The sequence below is a fragment of the Oncorhynchus tshawytscha genome, linkage group LG10 (assembly GCF_018296145.1).
Source record: "Oncorhynchus tshawytscha isolate Ot180627B linkage group LG10, Otsh_v2.0, whole genome shotgun sequence".
Classification (NCBI taxonomy): Eukaryota; Metazoa; Chordata; class Actinopteri; order Salmoniformes; family Salmonidae; genus Oncorhynchus; species Oncorhynchus tshawytscha.
The window spans coordinates 53,052,420-53,080,015 of record NC_056438.1 but is presented as its reverse complement, the minus strand read 5'-3'; the positions used below and the strand labels follow the sequence as shown (position 1 = coordinate 53,080,015).

The 27,596-nt window shown below is 39.2% G+C and overlaps 1 protein-coding gene across 3 annotated transcripts in view; it reads right to left on the bottom strand.

Annotated features, from left to right (window-relative positions):
- LOC112260429 (vasoactive intestinal polypeptide receptor 2) overlaps positions 1–24,012 on the bottom strand; it is a 42,519-nt gene extending 18,507 nt beyond the window's left edge. For 2 of the 3 annotated variants that reach the window (XR_002955014.1, XM_024435524.1), the window contains exons 1-2: positions 10,692–11,227; positions 4,032–4,137 (exon numbers count right to left, since the gene is read on the bottom strand). Coding sequence is in view for 2 of the 3 variants with exons in the window: in XM_024435524.1 (XP_024291292.1) it covers positions 4,032–4,137; positions 10,692–10,742 (157 nt within the window). In the remaining variant the exon portion in view is untranslated. Of the gene's footprint in view, positions 1–4,031; positions 4,138–10,691; positions 11,228–15,796; positions 15,852–23,979 lie in introns of those variants that run through there. The other variant, XM_024435525.1, reaches the window with a different exon arrangement.
- Between the last annotated feature and the right edge of the window lie 3,584 nt (positions 24,013–27,596).

The window sequence follows — 27,596 nt, the reverse complement described above, 5'->3', positions numbered from 1 at the left end:
TACCCTCTACAGCAGGGCTCTCTAACCCTGTTCTTGAAGAGCTACCCTCCTGTAGGTTTTCCAAACCCAAGTTGTAACTAACCTGATTCAGCTCATCAACCAGCTAATTATTAGAATCAGGTGTGCTCGATTAGGGTTGGAGAGAAAATTTACAGGATGGTAGCTCTCCGGGAACAGGGTTGGAGAGCCATGCTACAGTGCCTTCAGAAAGTATTCAGACCCCTTGACTTTTTCCACATTTTGTTACGCTACAGCCTTATTCTCAAATTGATTAAGTGAATTAAAAAATCCTCAGCGATCTACACACATAACTCCACTAATGACAACGCAAAAATAGGTTTTTAGAAAACCTTATTTACTTAAGTATTCAGAGAATTTGATATGTGACTCAAAATTGAGCTCAGGTCCATCCTGTTTCCATTGATCATCCTTGAGATGACTTGATTGGAGTCCACCTGTGGTAAATTCAATTGATTGGACATGATTGGGAAAGGCACACACCTGTCTACTGTATATAAGGTCCCACAGTTGACAGTACATGTCAGAGCAAAAACCAAGCCATGAAGTCGAGACAGGATCAGCGGCAGGGACTGGGAGACTAGTCAGGATCGAGGCAAAGATGAACGCAAAACAAAGTACTGAGAGATCCTTGATGAAAACCTGCTCCAGAGCACTCAGGACTGGGGGGGAAGGTTCACCTTCCAACAGGACAATGACCCTAAGCACACAGCCAAGACAACGCAGGAGTGGCTTCAGGACAAGTCTCTGAATGGCCCAGCCAGAGCCCGGACTTGAACCAGATTGAACATCTCTGGAGAAACCTGAAAATAGCTGTGCAGGAACGCTTCCCATCCGACCTAAAAGGGCTTGAGAGGATCTGCAGAGAATAGGAGAAACTCCCCAAATACAGGTGTGCCAAGCTTGTAGTGTCATACCCAAGAAGACTTGAGGCTGTAATCGCTGCCAAAGGTGCTTCAACAAAGTATTGAGTAAAAGGTCTAAATACTTATGTAAATGTGATATTTCAGTTTGAAATGTTTTATAAATTAGCAAAAAATTCTAAAAAACTGTTTTTGCTTTGTACTGTAGTGTAGCGACAATATACAATATACACTGCACAATATACACTGCACAATATACACTACACAATACAGCAGGGTCTTTCAGAATGAAAGGTAGTCCATTAGGCTGCTGGTGTTTGGAACAATATGATAGACTCTCTGTGTGGGAGTGAAAGTGGCTAAATGTGTGACTATTTGCTTCACCAATGTCAGGAGGAGGACCACGGCTGAGAAAGCCTTTCGCTGAAACTTGATTCCTGAAATGGCTTGTTATGAAACAAAAGGGTGTGAAAGTCCCAAGGGCAGACTTAACAGTCAAACCCTGGAGCGAAAAATGGAGCGCTTAAGCTCAGTAAAATGTAGCTAGCAGAGAGAATACACCAGTAAACAACGTGGCTAGCTCTATCAAAAGAAACCTTTTAACTAACATCAGATAAAAATAATTAAATGAAAACAAAATTGTGAAACCCAGACAAAAAAAATACATATTCATGATGTGACCCACATGAGTGGCATAATGTGTGTCCTCCTGCATCTCAAATGGCACCCTATTCCCTTATAATGCACAGGGCTCTGGTCAAAAGTAGTGCATTATAGGGGATAGAGTGACATTTGGGACACACCCAATGATATTATTTTAAGTGCAGCTCCTGCTTGCTGTATGGTATCTTCATAACTGTGATTCAGTGCATGGTAATGGCAGTTTTGTAACACACTTTTAGATGATACTGTTGAGCACTTTGCCACCCACAGTGCGCACTGGCGCTAATCAACGCATAGATTTCTTTCATAAATGTTTCATAATCACATTGGGCTTTAGAACAAGAACAAATCAATTATCGATTTGCATTAAGCATGGCTTCATTCCAGTACCAGGGTAACTGACGCATGAAATCCTGGCTCCCTTTAATGTTGACCTGGATGCTCTCTATACTTTCATACTACAGTTGGCTCAGTTTGTATGAGCATGGTGCCAGCAACGTCATGGTCGTGGTTTATATTCCCCCTGTAACCACCCATATGAAAAGGCATACATCTATTAATGAAGTCAAATTGTTTTGCGTTCTCTTTTGTGTCATTTTATGTTCAGAAAAATGATTTGTTCCTGCTGTAACTGGGTACTTTCAATGCATATTGTACTTAATATTGTCTATAAGAACTGTTTTATACCTATGCTCATGTTATGGTGAAAGAAGGCAAGTTACATTGCAAAATAACGTATAATTTAAACTATACACGTTGTTTTAATTTTTGCGGCAAAGACTAAGTGTCTTGTCTTTGATAACGTGCACTAATTCCCTTGACAGTTCACAGTAACTCTACATCCAATTAGTTTAAATTATGTAGCACAGCCTGGGTTACAACTCCCAGTAAAGTGTCAACATAGTGAGTCGGCAGCATGGTGGAGCTGCCAGGCATGAAGTTTAGTTTAATAATAATAATAAGAAGAAAAATAAATCTTTAAAACTGCAAGCAGAAATGCCAGGGTTCAAGCTGTGGGCCCACTGTGCTACCATCAGGACAAACTCGACACATTGCCCTAGGATGAGCTACTTCTGTAATCCATACCATCCTTGCCAAATATCAGAACTAAAACATCAAACAGATCATGCAATATGTCTTTGATGTATTTTGGACCAATTGTAATGATGTTGACTACTTTAAATGTCTTCTTCTCCAGAACCACTGGACCGATCTGCACCAAATTTGGTACATGTATCCATGTTTCTGGCTCAAACAATATGGCCTCTATGAGCCAATGAGCTTGCATTAATGTTTTTTTTTTCTGTCCAACAGTGCCACCATGCAACCATACTATACAGGTTAGCTAGACTCATATCCCTGAGCATGTGTGCCAGATTTGAGTCAAACAGATAAAGATGTATAAATATGTGCCTGTTTTAGCATCACCGTGTGATCGATCTGAATGTGCTTGCATATGTTGAGTCTTGACAGTGTTTGGAACATGTGCACCAAGTTTGGTTACAATACAAATATCTGTGTCTGATAAAGATGCATTAATGTGCCAGACCACACCCACATTAATGTCTATTGGATAGTAGTAGTCATGTTGTTTGACCTTGGTCCATAGATGCCGTATGTTAAGGTTCATCCAGACCAACCCAGTGGTTCCAGAGGAGATTTAAGTGTTTTTAACTCACTTCTAACTGGTGGAAAATCCATCATGGCGAACCTTATGGGTCAATGAGGCAACTTTGTTCCTTGTGAGAAGAAGGACCGATTTACTCAATTTCAGGACTCTACGTCATATGGGGTGAGGGACGTGATGTTTCAAAGTTTGCAACTTCAATCGCCTGTTATAGAGCCACCTTGTGGCCAATTGGCATGGCATTGCATGAGAGGGTGTGGACTATGGGCCTTTACCATCATGTCAAGTCGCACCGTCCTCGGCTTTACCATCTCACAGTCATTTGCATGTTAAATAAACTTGCAAGAACAACCGGTATGATGATAATGAACGGCTACAAATACAATAGGGTTTCACCCAGCTTCACTCGCTTGAACCCTAAATTATAAAGAGACTGCTCATAGGCATGAGCTGTAAAACATTCACTATGTACAACATTTACTTCAAGATAGCTAAAGTGCGAGCTATTCAGATTTTAATATTAAGTGCCAATACAGCAAAGGTTTGTGGTCACAATCTGAATTGTGGCGCTTATCTGGACTAGGAAACACTGTACAACTACTGAAGGTCTTCATTGAATTTGACATTTACGTTTCAAAGGCACTCGAATAGGTGGCATTTCATATTTTCGTTTAAAAGTTTCATCAAAGTAATTTAGTTGAGTGACCTAAAAATCTATGTAGCTTGTACTCTTTCACCACTAATCAAAATATGCAGTCGGTTTCCATTCCCGAAATATTCAGAAATCTATTTTCAACCCATGGTTTATTCTGTCTGATGAGAAGAGATGAATGGGAAATCAAAATATTCTGTGATGTCACCTTTGGAGTAATTTGAAGATTCTTCGTCCCTCAGCTTCACAAGACATTCTTCCTGGTCTGTTTCAAGCTCCAGGAGGAAGTTACATGTTGGATGCCTTCCACTCACCTAAAAAGAAAAATGCAATATAAGTTTTATTCAAATGAATTGAGTCCTATTTTGAGATCATATTAAAGAGATCATTTGCGTAGTAGAAAGAAAGGTGTAGTTCATTTATGTTGTAGATTCAATACATTTTTTCACAGGACAGCATATATTTTCTTAAGCAGCAGAATGCAGGGAAACACCAGTGAACAAGACATCCACAATATCAGGGACGGGTTCAACATCAGCTGTTCTACATCACATAAATCAAATCATGTTTTAAATACATTTATTTTATGTTTTTAAATGGACACAGCCGTTCATGATAACACCACCTTACTAACTATATATGTTAGTTGAGAGAGAGAGAGAGATAGAATGAAATAATAAATAAATGAATGAGAAGTTTTACTGGAGGAGAGAGATTCCCATTAGAGGTAGAACAAAATCGATGGTGAGAAAAATTGCTAAACTTGTCACATGGAGAAGATAGATAGAATAACCAATATGTTTATGCATCATGACGTTCCACACTAAACAACCAGTGTTAGTATATGGTTTTGGGAGATAGGACGGTAGGGAATTCCTTGACAAACACCTTCAGCATTCTAAATGGGAACTGTATACATTCCCTAGATCCCCTGAAGGGTTTCAGACATATGTGATGACATACAGTATGTGTGGCTGTGTGTTGAGGTTGTGTGTGAGTGGGTGTGCATCAGTGTGTGTGTGTGTGTGTACCACGTTAGGCCCTTTCTGGAGGATTCAAGTGCAGTAAAAAGGTGATGATGGCCTGAGTGTAAAGAACAGAATAGTCCAACTGGGCATTGTGCCATTATGAGGTGTGCTGGAGGAAGAGAGTGGCCTGAAAACATGACTGAACATCAGAATGAACTGTCGTTTCTGAATTGACCCAATCCCTTCCAGGAGAAACAATTGGCATGTCACAGAAAGGGTGAGAGACACACTGTGTGCCGCAGAGAGCACACCTCAGGACACACACACACACAGCACCAAGTAGCATTGTCAGAAGCGTTAACAAGCAATCGGGGGCACCAAGCAGAAGAGACCTCACACTGGGTCAATAGGCCCTCAATTCTGCATCCAAAATGCATCCCTATTCCCTACATATTGTACTACTTTTGACCAGAGCCCTATGGACCAAAGTCAAAAGTAGTATACCACTCTCCCCTATGTATTTGGACAGAGATGCTAAAACTATTTATTTGTTTGTGACAAACAAACTTGTTGGATGCATTTGCAGTTTGTTTTGGTTGTTTCCAAATATGTTGTGCCAAATAGAAATTAATGGTTAATAACGTATTGTATCATTTTGGAGTCACTTTTATTGTAAATAAGAATAGAATATGTTTCTGAACACCTCTACATGAATGTGGATGCTATCATGATTACGGATAGTTCTGAATGAATTGTGAATAATGATGAGTGAGAAAGTCACAGAGGCATAAATATCATAACCCCTCAAAATGCTAACCTCCCTGATTATTGTAATGGTGAGAGGTTAGCATGTCTTTTGGACATGATCTTTGTGCATCTGTAACTTTCTCATTCATCATTACTCACGATTCATTCACGATTATCCATAACCTTTCACTGCAGTGGGCTAAATCAGGGTCACACAGTGTTTCTTGGTAGTCAAACAAATCTACTTTGAAACAAAGTATACACCTCACACACATGGTTATGGGCTTAAAAAGGAGAAGACATCTGTACCATGTCAGAGAGAGTTGAAACATATTCCATTTTGAATTTGCATCCTAATAATACAGTATATAGCCAGAAGAGGACTGGCCACCCCACATAGCCTGGTTCCTCTCTAGGTTTCTTCCTAGGTTTTGGCCTTTCTAGGGAGTTTTTCCTAGACACCGTGCTTCTACACCTGCATTGCTTGCTGTTTGGTGTTTTAGGCTGGGTTTCTCTACAGCACTTTGAGATATCAGCTGATGTACGAAGGGCTATATAAATAAATTTGATTTGATTTGATGACTAATATGACTTCCAGACTCTTCTAAGGCAAACACACAGAACTACACTACACTCACAGTCGAAGATGCATTCAAAAGAAACTACATCGCACTTGAAGCAGAATGTTTCCCCTGGCTGACTAGGAAGGGTATTGAGGGCATTGCTACCTTTCGTGTGCAGTGAGAGAGGAGATATTGACTCTCACACCCGGGACTCTCACAGTTTCGCCCCAAAATGGCAGTGACTGTCAGGTCAGTGGTGGGAGCATCTATCTCTGAGAGTGAGTCAATGACCCACTCCCAGTCAGCTAAAGGGCCATTTAAATTAAGCTGCACACAACACACCACTAATTACTGGGTTTACTAACCGTCGCCTAGGCCGTTACAACTAGGCTCCGTCCCTAATGGCATTCTATTTCCTTTAAAGGGCACTATTTAGTGCACTATTTAGGGAATAGGGTGCCATTTGGGACATAACATATCTGTAGCCACACGCAGCAGCAATCCCATCCACTGTATGTTTTGCTAAAGCGAATGTATTTTAACGCTTCTTTGCTCCACCAAATTGTGGTACCACACACATTCAATTGGAAGGCCATTGGCGGTAGAAGATATTGCTCTGATTAATTCTTAGTATTCTGTCAGAGAGGGAGAGAGAGAGAGGAAGTGGAGAGTATGTAAGACATCTTAGTAAGTGCCAACTCAACGCAGACCTTCAGGCTAAAATGTGAGAGCCTAACATTTTGATATGAAATGTATTGCGCTGCCATTACTATACCCCACAGCTGATTTGTAACTAACAAAGCTAAAAACACTGAAGCACTGAGGACAGACAGTAAGCCTTTGCACTTCTTATGCATAAACAAACTTCACAGCTTTTTATTTAATCATCCTCTATCCCAAAATATGTTTTGATTCCTACAATAATATCAAATAAATCCATAATGTTCATCACCTTCCCCTAACAGATGAATCTGTGTCCAGTGATGCTCTGTAAACGGTTTATCGGTCTATAGCCAGATGGACTTGTGAACCCAAGACTGGTACATAGCAGCTTTACACTAATCATACTGATTTGGCACATACTGTATTAAATCTGTGACATAATAGTAATTAATTCGATGAAAGACAGTGACTAGAACTTGCTATTTCACAATTCACATTGACCTGAGACTGCATGGGACATGCTTTTGTAAAGCACAAGGAGGTGAGATTAGAACGCACTGACTATTGAATGAGACTGACTGTGTGTTTGACAGATCCAACATGCTTTATACTTGAGAGTCAAGGGCGTGTCATTGAAATCAGCAACCATTTCAATTAGCTGTCATGTCGTGTACAGGACACTTGCACATCTAGACAGCTGTTGATCATGATCTGCTGATTGGGATCTTTGGAAGTACAGGATAATCATGAGAGTCTGCTAATTACCTGCACAGAGTACATTTCAGAAATGAAAAGAGAAGGCCAATTACTAGGTCTGATTTTGAAATTATCTTTGGAGCTGCTTACAGACACCGCATACAAATGATGCTCAGATAGGTATTTCTGTACGGTACAATATGACCTCCATATCATCGATTACAAAGTAAGCACTGTGTGTTGTATTAAACATTAACCCATAGATAGTCCGCCTCAACATACAGTGATGAAGATTTCCATGAAGTTACGCCACTGTAGAGAGATGGGGTGTACATGCAAAATACATCAACATTCTCAGTAGCTACTGTACTTGTTGAATTTCTATACAAATCCATATTAATATGTGATAAATGAATGATTATTTGCTGATTTGTCTAAATACAATATCCAGAGAAAGCTCTGCTTTCCTCGAGTTGGTTGGAGGAGAACTATCATGACATAAAATACAGAAAATATTCAACTTATTTTGAGAGAGGGGGTTCATTCGTCCTGGCAATAGTCCTGCCCTCTAGCACTATGTGAAGATGGGTCAAAACTGGAGAGTCTATTTGTATCAAGAACATTGGCACTCTACCAAACCAAAAGGTGCAGCGGTACATGAGGTCTCGCTACAGCATGTTCTGAACAGATAGGAGCACCTGTGTGCTACAGACACTGAACATGCCCGAGGTGCATTACAGCATATTAGGTACCAGTGTGATAGCCTGGTCTCAGACCTGTTTGTGCTTTTGCCAACAGCATTGCTCCTTGTCAAGCCAAACAGCATGACAATGGATGACACAGTTGCTAGCATGATAGCACACACAGACTGGCACTCAGGCTACCAGTGTGCTATAGAGAACAAACCTGTTGCGATCTGCTTGCCTAATCAGATGGTGAAGTCTGGCGTGTTTCAGGTGACCCATAAAGTGTGACTTGAAGCAAAGTAAAAAAGTACTAGAATGGGGTTTGAAAAGTCTAAAACTGTTAGACCATGTTAGACCATGCAGTTTACTCCAGTTTTCAGAGTTGAACATCTTTGTGTGAGAGGGGTTCTACCATAGAATCTCTATGGCTTCTACTTTCCAACTTTTTGTGTAATGTTGTGATGTTAACAACAAGAGTATTTCTAGGTAAATCATTCTCACGAGTCACATCATTACATCAGAATACACTGCGTCGAACAAACACTGAACAGCTGCTATCTCTTGTTCTGATGGGTATAAGCTCATTACATGCACTATGGGACCAGACTCCCATTCACACCTGTGTCCCGATCACTCTGCCACACATTGGGGGCACAGCCAACATAGGCACAGCATTGCATGGGTAAATTCCATAGAGGTAGATAGGGGACTCTCGTGCCCAAAAGACAGTTTTAGCATGGGCAGCGCCATGGAGGACTTTCACCATTTTCAAGTAGTCAACAGGGAGGGAATTCCTATGGGTTAAGGAAGGACCACATAATTCCATCCAGGTCATCAGGAAGGATCAGCCAATGAATGATACTTTTGTGCCAACATTCCAAACCTGTGGTGGCAGTAAATCAGCAACCTTGGCTTTGTCCTTTATCCTCGTCTTTTCAGTTCGCTGCAGCTCGCGAGTGGAACGAGCTGCAACAAACACTCAAACTGGACAGTTTTAGCTCAATCTCTTCATTCAAAGACTCAATCATGGACACTCTTAATGACAGTTGTGGCTGCTTTGTGTGATGTATTGTTGTCTCTACCTTCTTTCCCTTTGTGCTGTTGTCTGTTCCCAATAACGTTTGTACCATGTTTTATGCTGCTACCATTTTGTGTTGCTACTATGTTGTTGTCATGTTGTGTTGCTAACATGCTGTGTTGTCATGTGTTGCTGCCTTGTTATGTTGTTGTCTTAGGTCTCTCTTTATGTAGTGTTGTGTTGTCTCTCTTGTCGGGGTGTGTGTTTTGTCCTATATTACTTTTTTTTCCCCAGCCCTGTCCCAAAAGTAGGCCTTTTGCCTTTTGGTAGGCCGTCATTATAAATAAGAATTTGTTCTTAACTGACTTGCCTAGTTAAATAAAGGTTAAATAATATAAATCATATAAATAAATTATACCTGTTCAAACAACACACTCCAGGTGGCGGTATGCACCTTTTCAGGTTTTTTTTACCAACTCATAGACGGGCTGGTTGTTTAGCAACAAAACCGATGTGTCTTCAACTATGGGGCAAAACAGAAGGGGTTGGCTTAGATTGTTGACAACATGTAAACTATATTTCGTATCCAAAGTTTATTGAAAACACAAATACATTTTCACAATGAACACTTGTCTCTCAAGTACATCATTACAATTGTTGGTGAGCTAGGTATCGAATTTTGCCAATATTGGCATAGACATGACATCAGTCACCCCAAAACAAGACATTGTATCAAGAACAAGATAAAACTAGCTGAAACGAGCCACCTACAATTCCACACATGGCAGCTTCTTGTCATTGTTGCTAGCTATCTGGCCATCCAAAATCACAACAACACACATACTTCTGCTCATTGAAGCATGCACATAGTTTTGTGTGACATTGTCAGCTTACCCATCAATAGAAGTATAAAAAAATGTACTTCTTAAAAATGGAGATTGCCTCAATGGCGCTGCCCATGCTCTCACAGACACCACAATGCGACAGATACAATATTATGTCCTCTAACTATATCTATGGTCAATTCAGAGCAGTCCTTGAGGGGTAGATAATGAGGATGCTAGTTAGCTGAAAGATGAAATGACCTAGTCTAGAATTTGACCTGTAATGTGGATGAAAAGGGAAGAGGGCACTCCAATGTTGGCATTATGGCAAAATCTTGATGTTTTGAAGACCACAACCCTATTCATTACTGCTATGTGTTTATATCATATCTCTTTGGACTGTGAAAAATGCTGCTTAAATCAAGAGCTGAACTACTGTAGACTGCACAGAGCAATATGTTGTAATAAATTACAACACAGTAGTGTACACTGTACAGTTTCCTATACCCTATATCGACAAAAGCCTATTAGCAAATGCACCAATCATAAAGCCACACATTTGAGGTACATTTCTGTTATGTCTTTATATTTATTATGTCATATTTCAAGCATTAGAAAGCCCTTCTCTGCAATCCTTGTGCGCATTTTGATCATCACGCATAAAACGAAATATAAAATAAAAGTATTGTTGTGTCACACTTACCACAGACAGACACGTTGATAATGACAGAATAAAAGCAATCAAATATGTCATCTTAAACTCGTTGGTCACCTGCCTGTTCTTCTAAAAGAGAAAAATCTGTTTAAAACTGATGCCGGACTTCATTGATGAGAGGTCGTAATCCCATGTAAGTGACTAAATAAGAGTGTTTTATTGAGAAGAAAAATCTAAAATCTCAAGATTTAAAAGTAAAACCAACCAGCTATGAAAATGGCTTAAATATTTTGACTTGTCAAATCCAAATACTTGACTCAGAGAGACAGAGGGAAAAACGCGCACTGCTTGTTTGTCCGCGCACACTTCTTTGGCACCTCTTCGGGTTGTTGGGAAGTCAGAGGTCTGCAGCAGACGTGTCAACTATTGCATTGAACGCTTATTTAGTAAGTCCCGAATCACCGAACTGAGCTTGGAATTTTGAAATTCCATTTCCCTGAAGCCATCACACCGGAGAACCATCTGCACGCACCGGACAATAGTACAGCAGCACGCGCGTCCGTGGAGGGACGCTCCTTTCTCCTTGTGAACTTCGAAATGACTGAAGTCAGCTCTGCGCTGTTGTTACGCAAGGCAAAACGCGTGCACATCAGTACAAAAAAGATATTGACCTCAGCTTCTAATCAGCTGATCGTTCAGGCCACTAACCACGCTCCCTTAATTTCTTGGATTTCTAATGTGGATTTTGGATACAACATGCCTAGCCTACAACACATAAATAACAGCATACTTATCGTGAATTATTTGTGTAAATTCACTTCCATGAAAGTAAGTTTCACTCATTTGATAAGTGATGTAATAGGCCATCATCCAGGATAATACATTTAAAAAAATTCATGGAAATTTTCCCTTCTCTTGAACATGATTTACTGTTCAAAGCTGAGCTTTGTGTGATAGTGAAGGGAAACTAAAGTGACAGCACGCAAAGCCTAGAGCAAAGTCGACAGAATGATGACGAAACAATTCCTAAAGATGTATGTGATGCACAATGTTGCAACAAGTACCTGAGATCCTCCAACAGCAATGTTTTCATTTTCAAGCCAAACTCACAATCCACATCTCAAATGAATGGACTAAAAGGTGTGTTTCAAGTACGTAAAAGATAAGGGGAAAAATGTAAGGCAATTTCAGATGCAATACATTTGACCTCTAAATAGCAGCAGCACTGCTTTTCTCAACCAGACAATCTCCTGTAGTTGTCCGCTCCACTCACTCCACCCTTCATCCACTGCAGCCAACTAATCATGCATTTATTCCAAGATTCCTCTTTTTTTGTTGAGCACTGACAACACTTTGCACTGGCCCTTGTGTACTCCATAAGCATGGGATTCAATTAAGAATATCGTTGTTTTTTTTCCTTTTTATGGTTTGAGTGCCAGTACCTGCTTAACCTAGTTATGTATTTATCTAACATCCCAGCCACCAGCCACCATTCACCAAATACCCTTTCACCTCCATGGTTCACTCTACACACCTTACGCAGGTCTATCCATAGTGGGGGTCTCCATTAGTCCCCTGGTCACTGATGAACGTGATAAGCAGAATAATATTTCCAAGGGGAATGGTAGGAGACAGTAGAGCCTTTGGTTTTCCATGAGGAAGAAAGGGGATGTCGGAGGCATCAGTGTAACATGGTTTGTGGAGCTGAAGCAAGGCCAATATAAGCAAGGCAGCCAGCACTGCAGAGGTCAGTGTAGCATACCTCACACTGCATCCATCATTACACTTTTCTGAAGGACAGGCTGTCTATCAGCAATGTTACATTAGCATATAGGTGTTTCATTTACCTTGAGAGTATTGACCAGAATTATATTTTCCCAGTGGTGGAAAAAGTACCCAATTGTCATACTTGAGTAAAAGTCTAGATACCTTAATAGAAAGTTACTCAAGTAAAAAACACCCAGTAAAATACTACTTGAGCAAAAGTATAAAAAATGTCAATGTATATATACTTTGTATCAAAGTATAAATCATTTCAAATTCCTTATATTAAAAAGCACCACTTTTTAAAATGTTTATTATGGATAGCCAGGGAAACACTCCAACATAATTTAAAAACAAAGCATGTGAGTTTAGTGAGTCCGCCAGATCAGCCACAGTAGGGATGACCATGGACGTTCTCTTGATGAATTGTACAATTTTCCTGTCCTGATAAGCATTCAAAATGTAACAAGTACTTTTGGTTGTCAGGAAAAAAAGTATGGAGTAAAAAGCACATTATTTTCAATAGGAATGTAGTGAAGTAAAAGTAAAAGTTGTAGAAAATATAAATAGTAAAGTACAGATACCACAAAAAAAACTACTTAAGTAGTACTTTAAAGTATTTTTACTTAAGTACTTTACACCACTGTATTTTCCCCAACATTTAACAGATAATGAGCCATTACAGCGTAGTGACAGAGTTGAGTCATATGTTCTGGGAGTGCATATTACTGTGCGAATATTTAACATATAGCCAATCAGATTACGTGGAATGAGTACTTTCAGATGTAAAAGCCATCAAGTTTCTGTTTTTAGGTGAAGTGTAATATTTACTCACAGCAGGGGATATATTTTATAGCTCAATTTCATAGCTCCAATGAAATTCATCCCCATATTTTTCGATCAATTCCACTTCCCGGCAGGCAAGTGTTCCGTTTGTGTGACCTTAACTAATCTGTAATATGATTGGTTGGACCCAGATGATGGCTGCACACATTAACTCCAACATGTGGGATTTCTTCCTGTGGTAAAGCAGTACAAGGGAGGTTATTTCATTTGAAGGCCTGTCAGCAGTTAGCACTAGACAACGGGGACATTTCAATCATTTCACAAGTTTGTCTCTTTGATGTGCAGTGTTTCGCCTTGGATTTTTTTTCAGCAGTGGTACTAGCGTAAACGCAATGACATGCTAGATATTCCCATAGACCTACAGTCATTGAGCCAACGACTAGCCATTTAAAGGCATGTGTCAGCAGAAATGTACAGTTCAAGTCGGAGGTTTACATACACCTTTGCCAAATACATTTAAACTCAGTTTTTCACAATTCCTGAAATGTAATCCCAGTAAAAATCCCCTGTCTTAGGTCAGTTAGGATGACCACTTTATTTTGAGAATGTGAAATATCTGAATAATAGTAGAGAGAATTATTTATTTCAGCTTTTATTTCTGTCATCACATTCCCAGTGGGTCAGAAGTTTACATCCACTCAATTAGTATTTGGTAGCATATCCTTGAAATTGTTTAACTTGGGTAAAACATTTTGGGTAGCCTTCCACAAGCTTCCTACAATAAGTTGGGTGAATTTTGGCCCATGCCTCCTGACAGAGCTGGTGTAACTGAGTCAGGTTTGTAGGCCTCCTTGCTCGCACATGCTTTTTCAGTTCTGCCCACACATTTTCTATAGGATTGAGGTCAGGGCTTTGTGATGGTCACTCCAATACCTTGACTTTGTTGTCCTTAAGCTATTTTGCCACAACTTTGGAAGTATGCTTGGGGTCATTGTCCATTTGGAAGACCCAAGCTTTAACTTCCTGACTGATGTCTTGAGATGTTGCTTCAATATATCCACATAATTTTCCTACCTCATGATGCCATCTATTTTGTGAAGAGCACCTGTCCCTCCTGCAGAAAAGCAACCCCACAACATGATGCTGCCACCCCAGTGCTTCACGGTTGGGATGGTGTTCTTCAGCTTGCAGGCCTCCCCTTTTCCTCCAAACATAACGATGGTCATTATGGCCAAACAGTTACATTTGTGTTTCATCAGACCAGAGGACATTTCTCCAAAAGGTACGATCTTTGTCCCCATGTGCAGTTGCAAACCATTGTCGGCTTTTTATGGTGGTTTTGGAGCAGTGACTTCTTCCCTGCTGAGCGGCGTTTCAGGTTATGTCGATATAGAACTCGTTTTACTGTGGATATAGATACTTTGTACCTGCTTCCTCCAGCATCTTCACAAGGTCCTTTGCTGTTGTTCTGGGATTGATTTGCACTTTTTTGCACCAAAGTAGGTTCATCTCTAGGAGACAGAACGCGTCTCCTTCCTGAGCGGTATGACGACTGCGTGGTTCTATGGTGTTTATACTTGCGTACTATTGTTTGTACAGATGAACATGGTACCTTCAGGCATTTGGAAATTGCTCCCAATGATGAACCAGAATTGTGGAGGTCTACAATTTGTTCTCTGAGGTCTTGCCTGATTTCTTTTGATTTTCCCATGATGTCAAGCAAAGAGGCACTGAGTTTGAAGGTAGGCCTTGAAATACATCCACAGGTACACCTTCAATTGACTCAAATGATGTCAATTAGCCTATCAGAAGCTTCTAAAGCCATGACATCATTTTCTGGAATTGTCCAAGCTGTTTAAAGGCACAGTAAACTTGTATGTAAACTTCTGACCCACTGGTGATACAGTTGTGATACAGTGAATTATAAGTGAAATAATCTGTAAACAATTACAGGGGAAACACTGATAGAGGAAACAGGGGAAACACTGATATGGAGTCCTTTGGTGACGTTTGCTACTTTTCATTGACAAACTTCAGAGGTTTCTAACATGTAAACTAGACACTAACCATGATCAATAGGTCAGTCAGCCTAAAACAATTAAATCCTGAATGCCTTACCAACCACCTTGCATCACTAGAATTGGAACTTTTTAAGACTTTTCTGGTATTCGACTCGATGCACTCATTTAAACACCAATCGTATGGGGATTCTGGAATCGCATGTCAATCGCATGGGGACTCTGGAATGGCTCCATTAACCATGCTATATTTGTAAAGCCCTAAATAGTTTAACCTAAAAATAAAAGACAAGATGTGAGCATGAAAAATAACATTCAATCAATAAAATGTTAGCTAGTCTGTGAAAAGAAAGATAACCCACTGAAGGCTCAAACATAGAACTTCACAAATACCCAAAACTTGATGTGTCATCTGTTTCTCATTTAAGTTATGCCAGTAATTCAGCACTTATAGGTTATAATCATAGGAGGCCCATGAAGTTAGTCAGTTCAGTGAAATCAATTAGTTCTAAAAGTTGAGCTTAGCTTTGCACAATTTACTTAATTAAAAGATATGATGACCTGTCATTTCTAGACTTAACTCACCATCACTGTCGATTTTGAAAAGTCAGTCATTATTCTGTTGGATGGCATTCCACCACTGAAATACAAGAAAGAACATAAATGCAAAGTCATAAGAACGAGCTCAATACCATAATGAGGAATACATTAGTAGTTGTTCTGCTTGTTGGGTCAACATTACATGTGTAGACTTGTTATTATTTGTAGACCTGTTACAACATACAAACTACATTTCCCTCAAATATTCCTTCCTTAAAATGAGGAAAAGTGTTAACTCGACCCATTTAGACAAATAATTGCTTCCCCTGGGAAGTGAGGCAGCTCGGGGAACATGGGTCATCTCCTTTCTGCACCATCTGCTGTCATGGCTGTGTGTTGAATTTACAAGTGTTGAATTTCATGTTGTATAATGACACCAAATCTGAACAGTTCTCATGCCTGATATTAGTGTACATTCCTTTTGTTGGTGTATGTGCCCTTTCTAATGCTGACTTCCTTCTCCTCCTGTATTCCCCCTCATAATCATCCCTTGCCCCTTTCCCTGTTTACTATACTCATGTGGTAGAGGTATGTTACAGTACAATTGTGCATTTAAATGAATCCTAAAATCACAAATAATGTGTTTATATGGTTTTGACAGTGTATTATAATGCTTTCCTACCAATATATTGTGATATCTATGCATTTCATGCATTAATTAACTGTATCTTGTAATGTGTCCCTACTGTACATGCTAGCTAGCTACTGTACTTTCTACTGTAGGCTCCGTGTCTTCATTGGACTAGCATGGCTATTCATGTGCACTTGGCGTATAAGGGCAGCACAACATTTTGGTTTATGGAAGTTATTCCTTTCTTTATCAAGGAATTTAATAGCAACATCAACCCTGATCCTATGGTCATACATAAGCCGATCAAAACATAACGCAAAGGCAATCTACACCGGTCACAGCTGGAAGGACTTCCCTCTCGCTGAATCTGGGTTCCTCAATTTCATAATTTTCCCAAAAATCTAAGGAATTTTGCCCAAATCTGTGTCTGGAGGACATTTAGTGGTCCTGAGACAAAAATACTATGGCTTTAGGTTATTGTTGACTTGTCATTTTATTTGTATCACATTACTGCAATTTATTCTGTTGCTTTGCATTATTGACTATTGCTAAAAGCTTTTGGGAGTTAGTTCAAAAATATTTTCCATTGATCAGGTAGAATAAAAACATATTCATCGCCCCAAAATGTACTTAAAATGACTTTTCAGATATAGTATTTAGACTAAACATTCAATTCAATCCAACATCTAATTCAGACTCTCATTTTGGAAGGTATCCATATTACTTCAAGCTACCATTTACATAGAAGCTGTTTACCATTCTCATCATTTGAATCTCAGTACAGCACATCTGAAGCATATTCACAAAATGAGCTAGCACAAAACCAAATAATAAATGACTAAATATGGAGCTATCTAACATAGATAACATTCCAAGAGGGTTCAATGTTTATTTTAGCAAAGTACTAAACCATAAACAACACCCTTTTATTGTCTATTTAACAGCTCTATACCAGGTGGTGTCAGAGGAAGGCCCGGAAAATTGCCAAAGACTTCAGCCACCCAAGCCATAGACTGTTACTCTGCTACTGTCCAGCTGTCTACCTGAGCATCGGCTCTCAGATCAACAGGCTCCGTGACATCTTCTACCCCCAAGTCATAAGACTGCTAAATATTTAATTAAATGGTCCACACCATATCTCCATATCTTGCACTGACTATGCACTCTCACAAGTCTATACACTCTGTGCTATCTAGAACCTTAAAGGGATCTTGGGCTGTCCCCATAGGAGACCCCTTTAAAGAAACATTTTTGGTTGCAGGTAGAACCCTTATGGGTTCCATGTAGAACACTTTCTACAGATGGTTCTACATAGAACCCAAAAGGGTTCTAACTGGAACCAAAAAGGGTTCTACCTGCAACTAAAAATAGTTGTCCTACAGAGGCCGAAGAACCCTTTTGGTGCCCCTTTTTTCTAAGAGTGTACAGTACATATACACACACACACACACACACACACACACACACACTACACTGAAAAACTCACACAACACACACATACCGACACAACACACACGCACAAACACACACTTTCACACTCATCAAATGCTGCTGCTACTCTGTTATTTATTACATATCTACCTCAAATACCTCGTACCACTGCACATTGATCAAGGACTTCTATTCCCTCTATGTACTGCAGCTCCATTCTTGTGAATTTTATTCCTTGCGTTATGATTTCTATTTTTATCTCTGCATTGTTGGGAAGGGCTCTACACCCGTTGTATTTGGCTCATGTGACAAATAAAATATGATTTTATTTTATTTATTTAGACAGTACTGATAGTAAGTGTACCACAAGCCTGGGAGAACACAATAGTGTGTAAAACTCTACTGAGAGAGGTCCACTCAGGCAATGACCAGTCCCCTTGTTAACGTAAAGAAGATTGACGATTCCCTGCTGTTCTGTTTTAACTGGGCAATCTGGGATTCAAACAACAACAAAGTGATCACACTGCCTAAAATGGATGTAACAATTCCAGATTTCCCCTTTAAGGATGCCCCCGTGATGCACTTTGGGATTCTTCTGGTGCTTTGAGGAAGTGACTCATTTGTAAACAGTTATCTGTGATTTATCAAATAACTGTGGCCGAGTAGGCAGTCTTAGAGTGCATCCCAAATGGCGCCCTATTCCTTATGTAGTGCACTATATGGTAGGTTGCCATTTGGGAAACCGGTCTTAGTCTCACACAGTAACACTGCTCTCTCTCATATCTTTGTCCAACATGTCAAACTGTATAACATGTCTCACCTTGTCTAAATGCGTTTAGATGTAAATATAGTACCTGAATATTATTATACAGTTGGCTACTTTGATTTACTTTGGTAGCGACTACATAAAATACACCTGGATGGGGACCAAAAATGTCTGACAAGGTCCAGTCCAGACAATAGTTAGAAATAGAGCAATGTAGACAGGAGACTAATATGAGATCTTTGTCTGCACTAAACGAGTTTAAAAAGGAGAAATCAGCGATTGCGACTTTTAAAAGAAGTATACATACCCATTGATTCTTAAAGAATGTAACTTATAAATGCCTCCTGAGCTTATTTCAACTGTCTCACCTCATCAGAACTCAAAATAGAAGCTTGTTTTACTCCTTTTTAAAGAAAAAAACAATGTAATTGTAAACAATCATTATATAGACTAAAAACATGGTTAAAACTATAATTCTGATCTCATGGATGGTCAGCTCTTGCATCGATAGCTCTGTCTATGAATTTGAGAGTGGTTGCATTTCTGCAGCCCCATCCCTCAGCTGTTTACCAAAAACAGTGGCAGGGAACCGGCTTTGTTATTGTTTGAACTGCAGATTGCCATTTTAAAGATGACATGAAATGATGCAGCTGGGCTGCATACCGAACCATGACACTTTGGAGTAAGGAGATTGTACTCATGATATGTGTTTTGTTTAACTGTTAGTAATTAAATCGCAAACCTCACAGAGTGAATGCTGGATCGTGTGTGAATGTGGGCTATAAAGATGTGGAGGCATACCTTCACAAAACTATAGTTTATTTAGCTTACTATAAAAGGGAAAGAAGACTTTTGAAAACCAGGGAAAGAAAATGTATATATTTTGGGTCGATTACATTGATTAATTTGGAAACATACTTGCAAGGGCCAAGAAATGTAAAAAGTCACGAAGTCTAAAGATTAAAATAATGAGCTGTACTACACGGATTCAACCATTCCAAATAAAATAATGCAGAGTGATTTTCATATCATCATTATGAGCGAAAGTTATGAAGAAGGCCTGCTATTTATGTCGGGAAACATAATTCATGTGTTATTCCTCTACCAAAACGAGAAAACAAATAAATCTCCTTTTTCTAAATGAAAGCAGTGCAGACATACGCTATCAGAGGGCATGACAAAATACATCTTGAGGAACTTTGACAAAGGAGTAAGCTGCCCTTCAACATTCAGTAGGACGTAATCATCTGAAATGGCCAGACGCAGACAGTGACCACCATGTCATCAGGCCAAAGCACTCAAAGCAAAGGAGGCCGGCAAAAATTGATAAAGGTTATCAGGAGAGTGCACGAATAGATGAATAAACATGTGGACAATGTACAGGACTGACTGTACACATGCATACACAATTCACATAATGGATTAAAGTACACTGTGAGAGAAATCCTAAAAAACATGCACTTTCACTTAGTCATACATTGATGTCCAGGGCTTGACGTGGTCAGGAGCTCACCGGAGCTGAGTACTGGCACTTGAGTACCAACTATCTAAAGTAGTGAAAAAAAGATTTGCCATTGAATTGCTCAAATATCCCAAAAGTCTGAACGTTGTTTTTTTGGGCTTGACAATCCTAGACTACTGCTTGTAGTGCAGCAAAATTGCTGCCACTTCATAGATGATTAGACCTTGGCTTTCTCTACCCTGCAATAGATTTTGGAACAGAGAAGTTGTGGAATGAACAATACAGACAGACCTCTTCTGTTTTTGTCTGGTGACGTGCAGACGATGTCATGTCAGTCTGACTTCGAATGAAGTCAAATTCTTCAATGGAGAAATACTGAGTCACCGGCGTATCCTGTGAAAATTGGTTTACACGTTTCCTAAGTGCTATACACCTTGGTTGGAGAGTGATGTTCCAAACCTAAGATCTATAATGGAGTATGACCATATCCCGTGTACTGTCACTCCAAATTGAGTGCCGCCATTACAGTCGGAATAGTGTCACCCTATTCCGTGAAACTATGAGAATGTCCCAATGTGATTCGAACAAAAGGCTTACATGAAGTTCAGTGTTCATTTGCAAATTAAACTTTTACACACTGCACTGCAGAATACAAATGAGTTGACTTGTCAACCAATGGAATAACTGAACACTCCACTATGACCTACGGGGTTTGGTGTACACTGTGGTATTTCCTATTGTCCTGTGAATAAAGTGTTGTGACAGCTTTTATGTAACATGTCCTTTCTCACAAATGAGCTACGCACAAACTGTGGCACTGGGTCAATCAGTACTTGTTTCTGGGCAAGGATAGAGGGGGATTCTGAAAGACCCAGAAATGCTAGACAGACCGAGGGGTTCCCATGTAAGCTGTGTCTGTGTTTGTGTCTCCGATTCAAAGACACCTCTGCACAACAGGCATTAATGTCAAAGAGATTACTTGAGCTGAGTGGTAAAGCAAAAATGTGCTTGAGAGTCACATCTTATTGATGCATGTGGTTGCTATTAATATGATTGCTTTTCATTTCACTATCAATTTGGTCTGTGTTCAGATGCTTGGTTCACATTCTTCCCTCACCCCTCTGCCACATTGTGTCTATGTGAATTAGTTGCTACTACAGTTCACCACTCCTCTTAAAAATACAAATATGCGTAGGCTACCCTCAACGGAGATTTCGATTTGATGTATACAGTTTTGTGTACAGTGTCAAGCTGATGAAAGCATGATTCATGCTGAGTTAATGCATGACCTACTGCAACAAAAGACTAGGAAAACCATGCCCAGATGTCTTGCCATGGGCTAAATTATCAACATTGCATCTACTTTTGCTTGTAAAGGCTTTGGGTTGCCAGTCTGTTTAAAATGCTTTGTAGTTTGTGTACAAAACAGTCTTTTAAACTTTCTTAAGCGTAAACATATACATCCCATCCTCAATGAAAAGAAGAAAGAATTCCCATACGAGTTAGGAGATCAACAGCAACTGTCTGCTGGAATATGTTCAGCCCGTAAAACGAATGCATCTTTTTCTTGAAAGATAAATCCACAGAGTACATCCCCAGTATCCCCTTATGACAATCTCAAATGAATATAGGACCCCTGTGCACTTACTGTAGAATGGAACATAGAACAGACTGCCATCCAGATCTAGTACAGTAGTCTATATGTCAATCATTTGATAAAGAGGTGTCTTGTCTGGCCACAAAGACATATTGATGAACTTTTATTTAACCAGGGAAAAGCACATTGAGACCTAGGTCTCATTTGCAAATGTGCCCTGGGAACAATACAGAAAATAAAATGCTACACAATTTAAAACACTAAATTAAAGAATTAGCAAATATTATATACACAATAAACTAGCAAAACAAACACATTTATCAATATAAAAATCCCTTTCCCCTAAACTGACCCAGAGACAACAACACATCCAAATGAAACGTTACTTGGAGATTATTCCACTGTAGGTAAAGGCAGATTTACCCAACTCTGTGGATACACGTGGCGTCTCCAGCATTAACCAACCCTGTGTTGTAATACTAGTTTCGGTAGATCAACAATATCAAGTAAATTGGTAGTTTATTGAGTAAGGCTTTAGAAACAAAAACAGAATAATGAAGTGACCTGTGTGGTTTTAGCGAGGTTCAACCTTTATGATAAATGATGCAGTGGTGAGTGTCAAAACTGTCAGATGTTATAAAACGAATTGTGCTGTGATAATTGTGTCCAAGGGCTTCAAAACACTGGAAGCTGCATTCATGTATATAATATCACCATAATTTATAACAGGAATGAATGTAGACTGAATGACCTGTTCTCTACTATTTAATGAAAGGCAAGCCCTATTCCTATAGAAGAAGCCCAACTTAATTCTTAATTTCTTCACTAACTCATCAACATGCTTTTAAAAAGATAGCTGATCATCAATCCAGATGCCCAGATATTTATAGGCGGGGACATGACCAATGGGGGCACCATCTAACGTACTTGTACACAACTCATCAGTTAGATTATTACATGATTTGGAAAATAACCTGTACTTGGTTTTAGCAGCATTTAGTACCAACTTCAGGTCAACGAAGAGCCAATCGTAGAATAAGTAACGTGTGATCCACAGTGTGAATGCCTTGGACAGGTCAATGAAGAGGGCAACACAATGTTTCTTCGTATCTAAACAATTTATGACATCATTTAAAACCATAGAAATAGCAGAGATGGTACCTTGACCTGGTCTGAACTTTGACTGTTTTACATTCAGAAAATATGTAGCAGTTAAAAGGGATCTAAGTTGAGTACTAATCAATGATTCCAGGATATTTGCTAGGCAAGAGAGCTTGGAAATGGGACGATAATTATTTAGATCACTCGGGCCGCCACCTTTATGCAGAGGAGGCACATGGGCCGCCTTCCAAACTCAATATAATTGTCAAGTTAAATATATGTGTTAATGCTTCCACAATCAATGGAGCAAAAAAAATGTAATAAGTAGGCATCAAGCATATCAGCCCAAGCAGATGTTTAAAAAAAAAAAAGTTTTTACATCAATCATAAGTACTTGTTCCAATACGTCAGAAGTAGACAGTTGCTCCAGAGTACAAGGATTCACTAGGGGTTGTCTGGTCCTTAATCAAGTCGACTTGCGGCTGGGAGAGGGATGAGCAGTTTACTGACTGACCCGGGTCTATTAATAAACCAAGATTTCTTTCAAACAAAAAAACGGCAGACATAAAATGTTGATTTAAAGCCTGACCTATCTAATTTTAATAAAATAATGATATCAGAGTTCAGTATAACTTGCTTGGGTAGGGAAGGAGAGGACTTTCCATGCTTTAGCGCCTTAACGTTTTTTTAAAATGTAGATGGATCACCAGCATAGTCAGCAAAAGAACTTAGGAAGTGGTTGATTTAGCCTTTTTTACTATATATGATAATTACAAGATTTAGTCCACCAATAATAATTGGCAATAAGTAGTTGACAAATTTTAGTATAGAAATAACTCCTAACACCCCCAGGTGCAGTGCAATGTGTAACACTGTACAGGTCAGGTAAAAAGGTATACATTTTCAGTGCTACTCTATCGCCGCCCAGTGTTGATTGATTGATATATCACCCATTCAAATTCCTCCACTTTCTTTAAATTCAGATTCAGACTCAGAACTACAGCATGTCTAGGCCTACTCAATCTTTTGTCTTTTACAAAACTTTGGGCCTTAATTTGATACTGGCAAAATGTTTCATCTTGCTTTCCAAAAATGGCTTACATGTCAAGAAAATGCATGCCATTTACACTAACAAAAATGTAACCTTTATTTAACTAGGCAAGTCAGTTAAGAAAAAATTCTTATTTACAATGACGGCCTAATGGTAGGTCTAGTAACAGCCAGAATAGATGGGCCTCACCTATGAGTCTGGTTCCTTTCTAGGTTTCTTCCTTCCAGGCCTGGGCAACTCCAGTCCTCGGGGTCTGATTGGTGTCACACTTTTTCCCCAGCCAACACACCTGACTCCAATAATCAACTAATCATGATCTTCAGTTAAAAAATGCAATTAGTTTAAATCAGGTTTGTTTGCTTGGGATGCGGGAAAAGTGTGACACGCACCTCTGATTGATAGCCTACAGCTGCTCTTTGAGATCGTGACAAGGTAAAGCAGGAGGAACAACTGCTTTGATGCAAAAGGGGCTCCGGACATTCAACTACACACCTCTATCTGGCGCCAAACACAGATTGCAAATGTTTTTGTCATGTTTATTGTAAGCGTATTTCATCCACATTCATGCTTAACATGACCGACAATTATTATACAAAAATCATAAGTGAATAATATTTAGTAGAGTTTAATGTTAGTAACAGCGTTGGTATCACTGTCGAAGACCTACATGTAGCCTACTCACCACACTAACTACGGTCAAGTGAGCCAACAATTGCAATATGCAGGTCAAGCCATTTATTTTCCTTCTGGGTTTGTGTGCGTGAATACACAATTTCTTTTCTGGTAGGCAAACTGAGTCAAATGTGCACTCATGCACAGATTGAGATGATGGCAATAAATCATTCCAAACAAGCGGTTTGAAGAACACTTATCCCTTCTTCCATAATCAAAATTATAACAAATCGTTTATTTCCTTTTCGCACCTTCTCAAAAATGGCTTTGAAATCACGAGTAGAATGAGGCCGCAGTAGCCTAATGGGCTGCTATTTAGCAAATGTTCTATTGTTAAAGTGAGATGTTTTTATGGTCATGACACAAACACAGTACACAGACACACACAGCTTCACAATGTAAGCCTACTAGAGAGTGTGTGCCCTCAGGCCTGGAGGGAAGCTAAAGTCATTCCGCTACCCAAGAATAGTAAAGCCCCCTTTACTGACTCAAATAGCCGAAATAATCAGCCTGTTACCAACCCTTAGTAAACTTATGGAAAAAATGGTGTTTGACCAGATACAATGCTATTTCACAGTAAAAGAATTGACAACAGAATTTCAGCATGCTTATAGGGAAGGACACTCAACAAGCACAGCACTTACACAAATGACTGATGATTGGCTGAGAGAAATTGATGATAAAATGATTGTGGGGGCTGTCTTGTTAGACTTCAGTGCAGCTTTTGACATTATCGATCATAGTCTGCTGCTGGAAAAACGTATGTGCTATGGCTTTACACCACCTGCTATAATGTGGATAAAGAGTTACTATGTGGATTAAACTGAAATTGCAACCAACTTTCTAAGGCTTGTTAAAAATAAAGATATTTTGGAGATTATTTCCTTTTCAAACAACCGAAAGTGAGCAGGTGTAATCTGAATAAAGGGGAAAAGGCCCTTCCTGAATATAGGATGAGACATTCGTACCAATTGACTAGAGAACCAGTTTGGATTTAAGTATAACTTTTGTATGACTGATGCCTTTAGTGAGAGGTCTAATGCTTTAATATTTAATCATTTCTGCCCACCAAATTCATATTCGTTATATAAATAGGCCCTTTTAATTTTATCTGGCTTGCCGTTCCAAATAAAATTGAATATTTTTTGTCCATATAATTTAAAAAGCAGGTCAGTAGGTGTAGGCAAAACAATAAGCAAATAGGTAAACTGTGATATAACTAAGGAGTTAATCAGGGTGATTTTTCCACAAATAGACAGGTATTTTCCTTTCCATGGTAGCAAGATCTTATCTATTTTTGCTAACTTCCTATAAAAATTGATTGGAGTGAGATCATTTCTTTCTTTTGGGATTTGTATACCAAGTATGTCCACATCTCCATCAGACCATTTAATTGGTAAACTACATGGTAATGTAAAATGTGCATTTTTTAGTGATCCAATACGTAATATGGTACATTTATCATAATTTGGTTTTAATCCAGAGAGGATAGCAAAAGTATCTAGATCCTCTAAGAGGCCATGGAGAGACTCCGATTGTGGTTTTAAAAGAAAACATGAATCATCAGCGTACAATGACACCTTAGTTTTTAAGCCACGGATTTAAAATCCCTTAATATTATTGTTTGATCTAATCTTAGCAGCTAACATTTCGATGGCGATAATAAATAGATATGCTGATAGTGGACAACCTTGTTTTACTCCTCTAGATAGTTTAAAACTTTCTGAGATGTAGCCATTATTTATTATTTTACACCTAGGGTTGCTATACATAACCTTAACTCATTTTATAAGAGATTCCCCAAAATTGAAATATTCTAGGCATTTATATATAAACTCCAGTCGTACTTTATCAAAAGCCTTTTCAAAATCAGCTATGAAAACCAGGCCTGGTGTCCCCGATATTTCATAGTGTTCTATTGTTTCCAGTACTTGTCTTATATCTCCAATGTATCGTCCATGCAAAAAACCTGTCTGATTAGGATGAATAATATCTGACAATACTTTTTAAATTCTATGTGCCAAGCATTTTGCTAGGATTTTTGCATCACAACACTGAAGTGTAAGAGGTCTCCAATTTTTTTAAATGGACTGGATCTTTATATATACAGTGCCTTGCGAAAGTATTCGGCCCCCTTGAACTTTGCGACCTTTTGCCACATTTCAGGCTTAAAACATAAAGATATAAAACTGTATTTTTTTGTGAAGAATCAACAACAAGTGGGACACAATCATGAAGTGGAACGACATTTATTGGATATTTCAAACTTTTTTAACAAATCAAAACCTGAAAAATTGGGCGTGCAAAATTATTCAGCCACCTTAAGTTAATACTTTGTAGCGCCACCTTTTGCTGCGATTACAGCTGTAAGTCGCTTGGGGTATGTCTCTATCAGTTTTGCACATCGAGAGACTGAAATGTTTTCCCATTCCTCCTTGCAAAACAGCTCGAGCTCAGTGAGGTTGGATGGAGAGCATTTGTGAACAGCAGTTTTCAGTTCTTTCCACAGATTCTCGATTGGATTCAGGTCTGGACTTTGACTTGGCCATTCTAACACCTGGATATGTTTATTTTTGAACCATTCCATTGTAGATTTTGCTTTATGTTTTGGATCATTGTCTTGTTGGAAGACAAATCTCCGTCCCAGTCTCAGGTCTTTTGCAGACTCCATCAGGTTTTCTTCCAGAATGGTCCTGTATTTGGCTCCATCCATCGTCCCATCATTTTTAACCATCTTCCCTGTCCCTGCTGAAGAAAAGCAGGCCCAAACCATGATGCTGCCACCACCATATTTGACAGTGGGGATGGTGTGTTCAGGGTGATGAGCTGTGTTGCTTTTACGCCAAACATAATGTTTTGCATTGTTACCAAAAGTTCAATTTTGGTTTCATCTGACCAGAGCACCTTCTTCCACATGTTTGGTGTGTCTCCCAGGTGGCTTGTGGCAAACTTTAAACAACACTTTTTATGGATATCTTTAAGAAATGGCTTTCTTCCACTCTTCCATAAAGGCCAGATTTGTGCAATATACGACTGATTATTGTCCTATGGACGGAGTCTCCCACCTCAGCTGTAGATCTCTGCAGTTCATCCAGAGTGATCATGGGCCTCTTGGCTGCATCTCTGATCAGTCT